Raw genomic sequence first — 14,698 nt, forward strand, 5'->3', positions numbered from 1 at the left:
TAGAAACGAGGAGCAAGCTTGGCATTGGTTTTGTCCAATGCCACCACACGCTGCACAAGCTGCTTATCCAATGCCACCACACGGGCCAATCCTGGCTGGTAGGACAACAGGGAAGGCGGATCACGGCCAAACACCACCCGGAATGGCGTGCATTGCAAGGTGGACTGATACGAAGTGTTATAACAGTACTCAGCCCAAGGCAACCAGCGCAGCCAACTGCGAGGACGATCACCCGCCAAGCAATGAAGATACACGCCTAGAACCCGATTAGTCACCTCAGATTGACCATCTGTTTGCAGTCGGAACGCAGAACTGAGGCGCAATTTGATGCCGGCGAGGCTGAACAACTCCTTCCACAAAGCACTAGTGAAAACTGGATCACGGTCACTAACGATGGAGCATGGGAGCCCATGGAGGCGCACGATGCCATCAAAGAAAGCCTGAGCCACAGACAGGGCTGTGTAGGGATGTCCCAAGGCAATGAAGTGCACCATCTTGGAGAAACGGTCGACCACTGTGAGCACAACAGACCGGCCGCCTACTTTTGGAAACCCCTCAACAAAATCCATTGCAATGTCGCTCCAAACGGACTGAGGAACATCCAAAGGCTGCAGCAATCCCGCCAGATGAAGGTGCTCTGTCTTGTTTCGCTGACAAACAGCACAGCCCCGAACATAATCGCGGACTAATTTGGGTGCATGCGGACTGTAGAATGAAAAGCGCAGTCGATGGAGTGTTTTCTGGGTACCTTCATGGCCGGCGCCATGGGCGGCAGCAAGGAGTTGCGGCCATAGGGCCGAAGAATCAGGAACAAAAATTCTACCCCGATGCATGACAAATCCATCCACAACAGACCATGCTGCTCCTGTTGTCCCATCTGCAATCTCCTGCTTCTTAGCCTGCACATCCGGCAAAGAGGACGCCTCCTTCCTGAATTCGTTGAATAGAGCAAACTCCGGGCGAGAGATGGCATGGACGTGGCTGGTTACCTCCTGTTCATCCCGGCGAGATAACGCATCAGCGGCAGCGTTCTGTTTCCCGGGTTTATATTCAACCTGGAAGCTGTAGCCAAATAGCTTGTTGACCCATGTGTATTGTGGTATGGTGGACAGGCGCTGGTCAAGGAGATGCTTTAAGCTGCAGTGATCTGTGCGAATGATGAACTCCCGGACCCAAAGATATGGCCACCAATGCCTTACTGCCTGAACCAATCCAATTAACTCCCGTTCATAGGCCGCGAGTTTAGCATGCTGAGGGGCGACTGTCTTGCTGAAAAAAGCAATAGGCCCTGCGCCTTGATGCAACACAGCTCCAAAACCAGATCCGGATGCGTCACAGTCCACAATAAAGGGCTTATCAAAATCTGGAAGCTGCATTACAGGACCTGTTGTGAGGGCAGCCTTGAGTGCCTCAAAAGTTGTCGTTGCCTCTGAACTCCACACAAAGGCATCCCTCTTTCAGAAGCGCCGTTAACGGGGCTGCAATGAGGCCGTAGTTGGTGATGAACTGGCGATAGTACCCGGTGAGCCCAAGAAATCCCCGCAACGCCTTGACAGACCGAGGACGGGGCTAAGATTGGACAGCCGCAATTTTTCAGTATCCATGGCCACAGCGTCGTCAGCGATGACATGTCCCAAATAATGCACCCGACGTTCCCCAAAGAGGCACTTGGATCGCTTGAGGACGAGGCCGTGCTCGCGGAGGACGGAGAACACGGCGCGAACATGCTGCAGGTGCTCGGTCCAGGACCTGCTGTAAATCAGGATGTCGTCGAAGAAGACGAGAACGCAGCAGCGGAGGAACGGATGAAGAACCTCATTCATCAGTGCTTGGAATGTGGATGGCGCATTGGTGAGGCCAAATGGCATGACCAGGAACTCGAAGTGGCCGTGGTGGGTGCGGAACACCGTCTTCACCACATCGTCGGGGTGCATCCACACTTGGTGATAGCCGCTGCGAAGGTCGAGCTTGGTGAAGAAAACAGCGCCCTTGAGCTCATCCAGGAGCTCCTCCACCACCGGAATTGGAAACTTGTCGCGGACGGTCTTGAGGTTGAGGGCGCGGTAGTCAACACAGAAGCGCCACGTGCCGTCCCCTTTGCGCACCAAAAGCACTGGCGAGGAGAACGCTGACATACTGGGGCGGATGATCCCTTGCTCGAGCATGGCCTGGCATTGGGCCTCAATCTCATCCTTCAAAAGCTGCGGATAGCGATACGGGCGCACCGCCACTGGAGAAGTACCCGGGAGAAGATGAATGCGGTGGTCGAAGGCGCGCGGCAGAGGCAGCCCTGACGGTGTCGAGAATAAATCAGCAAACTCCTCCAATAGTAGCCCAAGCAGATCCAATGACTGAGTGACAGCTAGCCGTGGGGAAGGCCAGCCATTGACCCCGAACCACTTGACGCGATGGTCCTGGCGCCAGAAAGCCATGGACAGCCGGGTGAAGTCCCAGAGGATAGGCCCCAAGGTGCGAAGCCAGTCGCACCCCAGGACGAGCTCGTAGCCGCCGAGCGGGATGACGAACAGGTTGACGTAGAACTCCTCCTGGCCGATGTGGATGATGACGTTTCGGCATACACCGGCGGAAGGAACGCGGTCGCCGTTGGCGACACCGACAGTGAGGCCTGGTCGCGCCTTTGGAGTGAGCCCAAGCCGGGCGGCAGTGTCCGCGGCGATGAACGAGTGGGTGGACCCTGAATCCACCAAGGCCGTGAGGCCCACGGCCTGGACAACGGTGGCAAGCTGCAAGGTGGAGCTCGTCTGGATGCCTGTGATGGCGTTGAGGGAGATGGACGGCTCGTCTTCCCCTGAGCCGACCGACGCGGCGGCGTCGTCATCCAGCTCCATCCAGTAGATGCCCTTCATCGAGCACTGCTTGGCGTGTTCCCTTGAAAACTTCTCTGGACAATTGAAACACAGCCCCTCGAGGCGCCGCTGCGCCATCTCCTCCGGAGAGAGGCGTGTGAAACGGGCGCCTGGTGGCGCCGCAGGCTTGACAAGAGAGCTTGGTGTTGAAGACGCCATAGAAGAGGCTGGCGGTGTAGCAGGGGGCTTGGCCGGGGCTGAGGAGAACGAACCAGTGCGGGAGGAGGGGCGCGACGCGCGTATCAGGGAGCGAGCGCCCTCGTCGACCACCTGGTTGCGGCGCTCGAAGGCACGCACCAGTGCCATGGCGTCCTCCAACGTCTTAGGCTTGTTCATCTCCACATCGATGCTCATGGGTTGCAGGAGGTCGGCGGAGAAGATGGCGATCTGCTGCTGTTCGGTGACGCCCTCGCATCGCGCCAGGAGTTTAAGGAACTGCTCCTGGTAGTCGTCGACAGAGCCCGTGCGGCGAAGATGGGCCAGCTCGCCGAGGGGGTTGCTGCGTACCGGCGGTCCAAACCTCTTGTTGACGCCCTCGACGAAAGCCGGCCAAGTAGGGATGCCACGATTCTTTTCCAAGCAGTAGTACCACTATCTCGCGGCGCCCTCCAAATAGAACGTCGCCGTCCAAACCTTCTGATTTTCCAGCATGCCCTGGGAGCGAAAGAATTGCTCGCACTTGTGCAGCCAGCCCAGGGGGTCGTCGGAGCCGTCGTACTTGGGGAAGCGGAGCTTATGCATGGGCGGTGGCGGCGGCCCATACTTCCCGTCGCCCCCGGAGGAGGAACCAATAGTGTCGAAGCATCCGTTCTTCTCCAGAACCTGATTTTTGACATTGGTAATGGAGGAGGCGAGACGCCCTTGTTCCTGGCAGACAGATCCCAATTCTCTGTCAAGCTGCATGCTGATCTCGTTCATCTTGGTGATCATCTTGGCGACGGCATCATCAAAGACAGCCTAGGTGACAAAGGAATCGCCCATTGTTGCGGTGGGAGCGATGGGGTTGGCGGCGCGCAGGGAATATGGGGTGTGGTGGATCTGCAATTGGTGGCAGGTAGAAACCAAGGAAGGTCCCAGCTGATACCAAAGATGATATGGCTAGTTTATTGGGTAAGGAGTACAATAGCAGATCGACAGGTACCTACTCGCCCTCCCTGGGAGACTCTGAGTTTAGGATCTGTTCCTGCTTGATCCTAACCTATGGCGCCTAGGGCCCTTATATATTGGGTCAGCCAACAATCCTTAACTGACTAGGACTCAACTCTAATCTAACTAGGACTCTATCTCCAATCTAATTCTGTTACAATTCTTAACCAACTAGGAGTCTAATCCTTATCTAATTCTAACTGATCTGCTGAACCTGGATTAGCTGCCGCTTTGTTCCTTCGGTGGAACTTCTTGCCAAAGAAGTTGTCCACAACAAGCAATCTGGTCACTAAGATTGTCCAAAACTCAATAGATCAAAAACTGTTCTGAAAATTGACAGAAACCGATAGCCATCAAAAACACACCATATCTCCTAAATCACCAGGCCTAAAATTACAATTCTTGATCCCAAAGAAACATTACAAAGTCCTTTGCAACAATATGAACTTTTCATTAATTTACAGGGCCTAAAAAAAACTAGATATAAATGGATCAACCCACTGCACAATCTGAAAATTCCTGGCGTCCACAAAATGATCAATTAAACATTCCTATTTGGAACCTTGCCTCTAATCGACATCAACCAACATTACTAAGACCCAAAACATCCAAAATACATGTTCTACAGCAGAGTATGGCCTCACCTAGGGTTTAGCCTCGACCAAGACAAAGACAACAGCGAGCACGAGATGATCTAGCATGCCTTCATGATCCTCTCCTTCCCCTTGATCTGTTTTTGCTGATTCTTCTACGACCCTATCCTTCCTCCTCCTTGTCCCATGGCAGCAGGGAGGACCAAATCAGATGGGGCGAAAAACCTCATGGCCAAATAGAAGAGGAGAGTAGATTACCTGCAGGAGAGGCACTGACTCGCTGAGCCTTCTCCGATCTCTCCTCTGCCTTGCCAATCTGTCTCCTCTGCCTTGCCAATCTGCAGGAGAGGCACGGATTGTATTCGACGAGAGCTACGTGTCTGCGCTGTCTATTCGCCAATCCAAGCAACGCATAAAAAGTCAACTTTTACCCTCTGTTTAAAACCCGGTCAACCATCTAATATGTCACGTATTTCTGGCTTGCAAACCATAATTTTAGACTTTATGTTTTTCGAGTGTTGCACCACACCTTCGTATATGCATTCTACTCTCTTTACCCTCAGTTTCTAGATTTTGCTTTTAAATTCAAAAATCTAGAACCCATTCCTTGATCCAAACAATCTGTGCATCACATATTACCAACCAATTTTGACACGGTAGGTGCCTCACCCAATAGATCTGTCCGTTTTGGAAAATGTGCACATTCCAATTAGAGCTTCAAAATTTAGATTCAATTTGAAACTTAAGAAAAGATAGAGTTAAAAAAGAAAACTGAAATTTGAATATAAAACTTACATATTAATCAAATTTTTGGTTCTTATGTAAAAATATATAATTTTTAATCAATTAACAAACTTAAGAAGGTATGACTTAATAGCAGTAAATCTTATACTAAAATCTATATTTCCGACTTCAAAATTTGCAGATACAATACACCAAAACAGCTTTTCCCCCATTCTCCGTGCCCAAAATCTAATGTTGGTTAACCAAAGATATAATGATGGCATGGGTAATGTGCTAATCTAGAATTTGCATTTTAATAGTTCAAAGACTAGCTTGTACATCGTATAAGTTTTGATGGACCGATGGTGCATTCCATTCTTCTGTGACAAAATTAGGTCTGTGACACCGAAAGATCCACTTTTTAGAAATTTATCATCGAATCATCTCGGTACACTTTAATACCAATGAAAGATGTCGCCGTTTAGATTTCTACCACTCCGTCCAATTGAGACGTTAACTGATGAATTTGTGACATACTTATCCAATCCACCACGTCCCAACTAGGCTACCACAACACATCCTCGCCATGCGCCACATCTGCCGCCCTCAACTAAGTCCAAGCTCTCTGAGCCAATGCCCCTCCTGGCCTCGCTTGCTGGTAGTCATGGTTAGTAAGGCTAGTTTCCCTAGCCTGCAGCCGCCCGTTAGGTCGTCACCCATTACCTCCAACCGTCGGTGGCCCATCTGCTGCACCGCTCCTTGCCTCTACCAGCCGGCTCCTTCGCCCTATAGCGTTGTCTTAGCCTGCAAGGCCATTTTGGCATCCAAGCAGCTGGGGGCTTGCTGCTTTCCATAGTAGCAGACATTTTCTTCAAAATTGTGGTGGTTTTTCTGAAATTTGTTCAATTACAACACTGAATTCTGCAAGGACGAGAGAGATATCATATTGGGAGTAGAAAAACTGGTCCATGGCGTTGATCTGGAACAGCTACAGCTAGACGGGGATGGCTATATGGCTATATGCACTGCGGCGTGAGAGGAACACCGATGACTGCAGGTGGAAAGCCTCGTGCAACGTCTGTTCCTCACGCACGGCTGCACGGGATAACATAGAAATCTCCAGGGGCAACTTCACCATTTCACGGACGGCAATGTGAAAATAAAAGTGTTTAAACCTAAAAAGTTGTAATAGAACTGGATGGAATGGTAGAAATCTAAACTGCGACATCTTTCGTTGCTATTAAAGTGTTCGTAAATTTCTAAAACATGAATTTTTCGGTGTCACAGATCCAATTTTACCTTCTTTTGTTATCATTACTAAATCTTTACCTATTATTAAAGCAAGTAACGTCTCTGCCTGGATTTTTCGTCCGTCGGGCTATTTTGCAAAAAAAACCCCTGACATTTCGTGATATCAACCCGCAGTCCAATCTGAAGAGATGGGGGGCTCGGGTGGTAAAAAGAGGAAAGCGAGGGATTAAAGCGAAAAGAGTTCAGCTCCCTCGTTCCCTTCCCCTCCCTCGGGGGATCGAGTTCCGCCGCACTCCGTCCGGCTCCGGTCCCGTCCCTTCCCTCGGGGGATCTAGACGCCGCCGCTCCGTCCGGCCCTCCACCTAGCTCCCTCGTTCCCCTCCCCTTCCTCCGCCGCACTCCGTCCGGCTCCGGGCCCCTCCCTCGGGGGATCTAGACACCGCCGCTCCGTCCGGCCCTCCACCCCATGTCCACCGACGACCTCCCGCCATCCTCCGACATCGACGTCATCATCCTCCGTCGACATCCCGCCGCCGCTCCGTCCGGATCCGGGGCCTGCGGTCGGTTCCCACCTTCGCCCTCCACCCTATGTCCATCGACGACCTCCCCCCATCCTCCGACATCGACGCCATCATCCTCCGTCGACATCCCGCCGCCGAGGCCGTTAGCGGCAGGAGGTGGGTGGGAGAAGGAGCGGCTGCAGGAGGAGCTCGGGCGGGCAGGTGGGTGCTGCCGCTGTCAAGGGCCATCGTCACCGCGCAACAGCAAGTACAGGTAATTGAATCAATCTACGCTGTTGCAAATCCGAGTTGTTTTGGTTCTTCCATCGTCAGATCTGACGGTGTTTCTGTGTGATCTTGGAGTTCACCAAGGTGGCGGCACGTACGGCGATTGGGTTGAGGAGGAGGAAGTGCAGGAGGAGCCGCCGCAATCAGCAACAGCAAAGCAGGAGGAGGCAAAGCGGCGTTAGGGTTGGAAAGCTGTCCAAAACCCTCCACCTCCAATTTCTCAGGTGTAATTGATTATACATCATTTCTTATGCTCCTGTCGGTTTCAGGTGATGTTGCTTTGCCTATTACAGAAAATTCGAATTGAGAAACTTGGGTACAAAATGACTGATACTTTATGGTATTCTACTTTATGGTATTCTGATTCAGGAACTAATGGGCAGCCAAAGGGTGTAGCGATAAGCCATACTTTGATCATTCAGTCCCTTGCAAAAATTGCCATGAAAATGGCTTCGGTGAGGATGATGTATGATATCAAGATCCAAGTACTGTTATATTACAGTTCCCCCATGAACATAATGTTGCCTGTATGTCATTAATAGATTTGATAAATCACCAACATAAGTTTTATGTTATGTTCATAACTTTATGCAATTCAATTTGAGTTTAGAAGAAACAATAAGTGTATGACTCCAATAATTTGCCTGTGTTGGTCTGCAGGTTTACCTGCATATGGAGACTCTTTGCCATATCAGAGGGGATCTCCTCATGCATGACTATCCCTGATGGCCAGAGGTTGCCATGTCCTGGTACCGAATTTGACGCCAAATTAGCCTTTGATGCCATCAAGGAACAAGGAGTGACTTCTTTCATCATTGTCCCTGCGATCATGGCTGGCATACTGTCCTATGATAGGCATGAGATAGCGCTCCTGTTTTCTGAAATCCTATGAATGCGCAACTGTAGACTACAATTGTTTCGATGACAACGATTTCTAATTATTTACCAATGTGATTAATCCCATTTGATGCTAAAGGCTATGCTATACTCTGAACTCGTACAGCTCTGAATTGGTTACCCTTTAACCAAATTTAGTAACAAAATTACATTACCAAAGTTGCATCAGTGCTGTTATTTTTCCTTGCACGAGATGATTGGTGTTTTCTCGCTCCTCTTCTTTTAATATCTGATTGTGGTGTCAGCTGATTTGGAGGGCAGAGGAGCATATGCCTCAAAATGGATCTCTGACAATAGAAAACCAATTCCTAGAAGCATAGCTCATTTTCCTTTTTAAGAACAAATTGAAAACGAGTGAATTTTCCCTACAGGCATTAATATTATATGGTGTTATTTTAAGATACTCCAGAGTACAATCCATATTAGTATCAATTGTTGTTCTCTACTTTTTAAAAGTCAAGGTGCAGTTCTGGACAGTGTAACACATAATAAACAGTCAATGATGTCCCACTTGGATGAATTTGATGACGACAACAACGAATTCTGGCGTAGCAACGCACGGAGCATTTTGATTTTTTTTACCATAGCAACGCATGGGGCATTTTGCTATGATATTCAAAACATATTTGGTATTCCCTGAATTTTCGAAACACTGAAATATGAATATGATATTCACTGGATATTATGCTATATGTAGACTTGATTGATTTCCGTGGGCCAGACGTGTCAGTAGCTACATCATTCCTGAGGAAGCAAAACGAAATTTCTCACGGCCTCCTCCCGGCGAGGTTCCCCTCCGAGATGGCGGCGCCGGCGGCGGACGAGGCGTGGTGCCGGGAGACGGTGCCGCGGGTGTTGGAGCTGGTGAGCCCGCGCCTCCCGCAGCGTGACGTCTGCGCGCTGCTCGCCGTCAGCCCCTGGTGCTACCGCACCCTCGTCAGCAACCCCAGGCTCTGGGAGGTGCGCGTCGCCTAATTGTTCCCCAACCGCCGATTCAGCTCCCGTAGCCAGTTTTAACTCTGTGCAAATGAGAAACATTGCTCTGAATTTCTAAGCCCTTGTTCCCCTTGCTCCGGGCAGTAGTGAATGGGATTAAACCGGGCGATATTGTTCGCCTGTGTCACCGCCTGTTGTTGTGTATGTCGGATTGCTGTATGATATGAGCGTAGTTGCGCCCGTTTGTGGTGATGCTGTGCTCATGAATTATCGATATTCGGCTCTAATTTGTGGGGCTAATTAGTTTTTCAGCAGCAACTGCTGCTATTATGCTTTGATTGATTTAGTTGTCACTGAGACCTTCTCATGATTTGATTGGCCTTTGGAGTCAAAGCTCAACCTATGGAACCCACACTAACCTCGAATCAGGTTCAGTACTTTGTAATAACATGTAGCTGCTAGTTCAATGCTAATTGTTTGTCATTGAACTGCCTTGATGCATTACTATGGCCACTCTTAACTTAATGTAATACCTCCTGTCTATTTTCTGTCTGTATGCATCTACATGTGTCCTATGTTCCGGTTAGGTTAATTTAGCTTAATGCTTGTACTTTTAACTAATATTGGTTTTTTGAGTATATTATCAAGATATTGTCCCCTATTAAGTGAAGGTACTTGATATGCGTGAGATGAAGAACGCCGGCGACCGACTTATTTCAGCACTTTCTCTGGTAATCATAATTCTACTCTTTGGCTTTTGCATGATACTTTGTGCTATTTTGACATAATACCTTCTATATCTATTTGGGGGCAGAAGTCTGCCACTAACTTTTGTCATACACACTTTATGTTTCGTATTTTGCTCCTGTTTGAGTATATTTTGACAACACACTGTTCTATTCTTTTTTAGGCAAGGTATCGCCATCTCAAACTACTGAACCTTGAATTTGCACAAGATATCGAGGACCGGCATTTTGTTCATCTAAAAGAAATGGCAAGATTTGCTCTCAATTTATACTTTTAAGTAAATTTTAGATGTGATGCTTCAACTCTAATTGTTCATTATGCAATGATTTGCAGAGTGGTATCTCACTGGAAAATTTAGAATTCCTGAACCTGAACGCATGTCAGAAAATCTCTGACAAAGGAATTGAAGCCATTACCAGTCTTTGTCCTAACCTTCACGGCCTTTCAATCTATTGGATTGTGGGGTATGTCTCTTAGTGAATGTCTGCTTTGCTGAATAGGAATTGTGTTCCTAATTGTTGGACATTTTGCTGCCTTAGACTGACAGACTCAAGCATTGGGCACATTACAAAGTACTGCAGGCAGATAGTGGACCTCAACTTGAGTGGTTGTAAGGTATTCGCGTGCATTTTTTACTTTATAACATTTTTTTCTTCAGCTGTTCTTTTATTGAATAATGAAGCAAGCGGTTGCAGATACTGTTCTAAGAAGTTTATTTTAAACGTGTAAAACCATCTTTTGCAATGTCTGTCTCCAAAGAACACTGTATATGATTATCTTCTTCTCTTCTATAACCTCAGTACTATAAGTGTTTAGTTTGAGGCATGTACATGATTATATGTAGCTTATTTTCATCGTTTACCTTCAAAGTATGCAATAGGGATTTTCTTTTCTATTTAGTTCAGGAGGACGTGCAAGTCATATCCCTATTTTATCGTGGTTTATTATTTGGATCTATACAATCTTACTTGAACATTGTGCTGAAAAAGAATCTTGGTACAGAAAAAATAAGAATATAATTTGTTACGCAATACAGGCATGCACTAGTTATTAACTAGTTGGAGCTAAGAATAATATTATTTTATTGAAGTTCTCATGCTCTAACAAAACATTAATTATTGATTGAACTCTGTAACTTACATGTCAATATCTCATTACTATTTTTTCCTGTCTTTCTGCTCCATTAGCCTCATATATTACGCATTCATATATCTGCTATGAATATGATAGAACAATTAGTCATTATAAAGTTTGTTGTTGCTAATGCAGAATATCTCAGATAAAGGAATGCGGTTAATTGCTAATAGTTACCAAGGACTAAAGAAATTGAACATAACCAGGTATTGTCAGATTTCTAGAGTACATTCATCACAAAATGAGTAATTCGTAACATGTGCTGAGTGTTTACATATCCTTTTGTTCACACAAATGTTATGTGTTTGAGTAGATGCAGAATTTGCAACCTAAATGTCCTGTGTCCAAAACTTTCTAGGTGTGTTAAGTTGACAGATGATGGGCTTAAAGAAGTGCTTCAGAAATGTTCTTTGCTTGAAAGCTTAAACCTTTATGCCCTTTCGAGGTAAAATTGAAGAAAATATGATATTATAGCAGATGTGTCAAGCAGTCAGTAGGGAGGGTATCTAACAACTTACCTCACAACATGCAGTTTTACTGACAAGATTTATAAGGACATAGGATTGTTAAGTAATCTTACATTTCTAGACCTATGTGGTGCTCAGGTAACTGTTATCATATTTACTTTGAAGTATCAAGTCATCGTTTTGTCCATAATCTACTAATACAGGATTTTCAGAATCTAACTGATGATGGTCTAGTATACATATCAAGATGCGGAGGTCTAACATACCTCAATTTGACTTGGTACATCAAGAGCAAACTTCTCTCTTTTTTTCATGCTGTCAAGTGAGATTCTGTTTATCGAACTCTGCAGTCACTATCTGACAGGTGTGTACGTGTTACTGATGCTGGTGTTGTAGCTATTGCGCAAGGGTGCCGGTCCCTCAAACTGCTAAGGTAACATGGCAGTATTGTTCTAAAGATATTGCATTCATCGTGTAGCTTACATGCGCGCTCTGTTTGGTATCTATGCAGTTTGTTTGGAATAGTTGGGGTAACTGATGCCTGCCTGGAGGCTTTATCAAAATCTTGCTCGCACAGCCTCACAACACTTGATGTAAATGGCTGCATCGGTATCAAGGTGAGGACTTGAGATTTGAGAAGTCTATGTAATTACACTTTTGCTTTAATAATTTCCGCATGATTCCACTGATCAACCCTTGATTCCCATGAAGCTATTTGGTGATGATTGCATAAGTAGTTTTTGGTTTCTGAAGATTTTTAATTTTGTGACTTCTGTACTTGGGTATGTTTGACAGAGGAGGAGCCGGGATGACCTGCTTAAGTTGTTCCCATTGCTGAGTTGCTTCAAAGTGCACAGCTAGCAGTCACTCCAGGAGTACAGGTTCCCACCGGTTTCCTCGAATCGGTGTCGAGGGGACAACAGCAAGGCAGTTTTGGGCATCAGCTGGCTTCGTCCTTGTGTTGATTGGCGAGATGAGAGATTCTGTACCGAATATTTCCTAGAACGGGTGACATGTCCCATGTACGTTTCTTATCTTTGTCCCTTTTAATGGTTATGGTGCCATGTGCCATCTCGCTGCTGCCACAGTTTGCATGACGTTTGTATCTTATATAGTATGTTTAACTCAGAAGTGTTATTGATAATGTTAAGAGTATTAGAGGTACAATGAACAATGAAACTAAAATTTCATGCAACAGTGGGAATACTACTAGGAGCTTCCATTTCCAGGAGTCCAAAACTGTCAGTTCAGGCTTCTGAGGAAGCGAAGCTAAAGGCCTGTAGACGATCCACATAAAAATCCCATTATATGGATGGACCATGTGAATGGGCCTATATTCTTCGACTGTGTAAAATGATTGGGATTAACGAAGGAAGAGTACACTGCCAATGCTTGCCAGAGAGTGCATGCAAATCCTGGTAGGCAATACCGAGAAATTTGTTCTTGAACAATAGATAATTAGGGGGGCAGGACCAAGGCATACAGGCCCTTCGGAGGCTATACTATAACCGATGCTCCTGGCATACTAGCTCCACCTCCGGTTGTCCTCTACCCCCGGTTGTCCTTTGGTCACCTTGCATATCTCAGTCTTGAGCGGTTCTGGGCAGGCTCCGTGGCAACATCGAGAGCGACTCAATCTGATGCTTACCGATCCATCATCGGGTGAGCTGAAAATCCTGATCGATTATGATTCTGTCAGCTGTTTGCTTCGCCTTTGCTGGCGTGCTATCTGATTTTTCTTCGAATAAACTATAGGTCATTGCTTGGATATTCACCGCACCCAGCAGGTCGAGGCAATCAACTCTGCTGCCTTTCTACTGATCGAGCACCAGAATCCTGTGATGAATACTAGGCAGTCGAAGTTCTGAACAAAACGAAAAAGGTAACGTCAGTCTCAATGCACAGTTTTGTTACATTGTTATTAAGAATGCAAACTTGGTAATTGTGCATGTCGGGTTTCATGGGATGAAACTTCTCTCTCATTTTTATGAAACTCCATTCTCTCTCCTCATAAAGATCTTGCCAAGTCAATAAAATTGCTGATGTGGCATAGAAATTAATGCTGATGAAACTTTCTATGAAATTTTCACTGAAATTAACCTAATTTGCTAGGAGGACACATCCTCAATCTCTAATTACTTTCATCCGCTTATGTGTTTAGCACTTTCATCAAAGCTAAGGTGGGACCCACGCTAGATGTGCTAGCTTTAGTAAGGCCACTGAACTCAAGGAAAGGTCTCATGGACAGTTTCTAAAACTGACATATCATCTATACTCATTTTGACAATCTTTTTCACCACTAAGCATAAGTGCACCAAGTCCCCAAGCCTTTGGGCTGCTTCACATAAGCCGCGAGCTATCATGGAGGGGCAATAACAAAATGATACTCGAGGCATCCTCCTCAAAAAATTAGTCCAATAGATAAGCACTTACTCATACTTAAAATTGTGCTACTCCACTACTTACGCTCCATAAGTAGGATCTATTCCCAACATCTATTGCAGTAACTACTCAAGAGCCCAGGTCCCAGCAGTGCTTGCGCCCAGATAGGACAGTGATGAGCTGGCTACTCGTATTCTTTCGAAAAGATATTTTTTCCTACGGATGTGCTGGCGCCCAGACGTCCGATAAAATTTTTTTATCGGACGCTCTGTCGCAACATTAAAAAATAACTATCAAAACATTAAAAATCAACACTTGCAACATGAAAACATGCACTAAAAATAGTTTTGGAACTCATGCACACCATCCATCTCATTATAGGATAAAAAATCCCCGTGCGCAACATTTTATCATGTTTCACACAATATTCATCAGAAGATAAATTTGCAATACCTTTACGTGCATGAAACATCTTGAATCGTTTCGTGCAACATTCAAAACAGACACATTGCAACAAATAAAAATCACAAGTTGCAACATCTCGAATAGAAACAATCTTATGATCTCAGCCAAATCAAGTATTGCAACAACAAAAAATATCTCTTACAGCATTGCAACAACAAAAAATATCTCTTACATAATTGGAACAACGAAAGAAGAAGAGGCCGAAACAAAGAAAATAACCAACATCGTGAACAAGTTAGTGCAACATTCGATTGCTAGCAAGTCGGAATGTTGCAAATAGATGAAACATCAAAAGCTAACTT

General features: G+C 46.1%; 1 protein-coding gene and 1 long non-coding RNA gene across 2 annotated transcripts; one reads left to right on the forward strand and one right to left on the reverse strand.

The window, feature by feature from the left end:
* Nucleotides 1-4,382: 4,382 nt before the first annotated feature.
* Nucleotides 4,383-5,017, reverse strand: LOC117866612 (uncharacterized). The gene is made up of 2 exons (XR_004642948.2): nucleotides 4,865-5,017; nucleotides 4,383-4,784 (listed from the first exon to the last, which is right to left on the reverse strand). It is a non-coding gene; the product is annotated as an uncharacterized lncRNA (long non-coding RNA).
* Nucleotides 5,018-8,987: 3,970 nt separating this feature from the next.
* LOC117838660 (F-box protein At3g58530) lies at nucleotides 8,988-12,693 on the forward strand. Its single transcript, XM_034718779.2, has 12 exons — nucleotides 8,988-9,225; nucleotides 9,873-9,932; nucleotides 10,112-10,195; nucleotides 10,282-10,412; nucleotides 10,488-10,563; nucleotides 11,218-11,288; nucleotides 11,441-11,527; nucleotides 11,615-11,687; nucleotides 11,762-11,829; nucleotides 11,914-11,982; nucleotides 12,061-12,166; nucleotides 12,345-12,693. The coding sequence occupies exons 1-12, from the start codon at nucleotides 9,067-9,069 to the stop codon at nucleotides 12,408-12,410; spliced, it is 1,050 nt and encodes a 349-aa protein (XP_034574670.1). The 5' UTR covers nucleotides 8,988-9,066; the 3' UTR covers nucleotides 12,411-12,693.
* The last annotated feature ends 2,005 nt before the right edge of the window (nucleotides 12,694-14,698 follow it).

This window comes from Setaria viridis, chromosome 1, assembly GCF_005286985.2.
Source record: "Setaria viridis chromosome 1, Setaria_viridis_v4.0, whole genome shotgun sequence".
Lineage (NCBI taxonomy): Eukaryota > Viridiplantae > Streptophyta > Magnoliopsida > Poales > Poaceae > Setaria > Setaria viridis.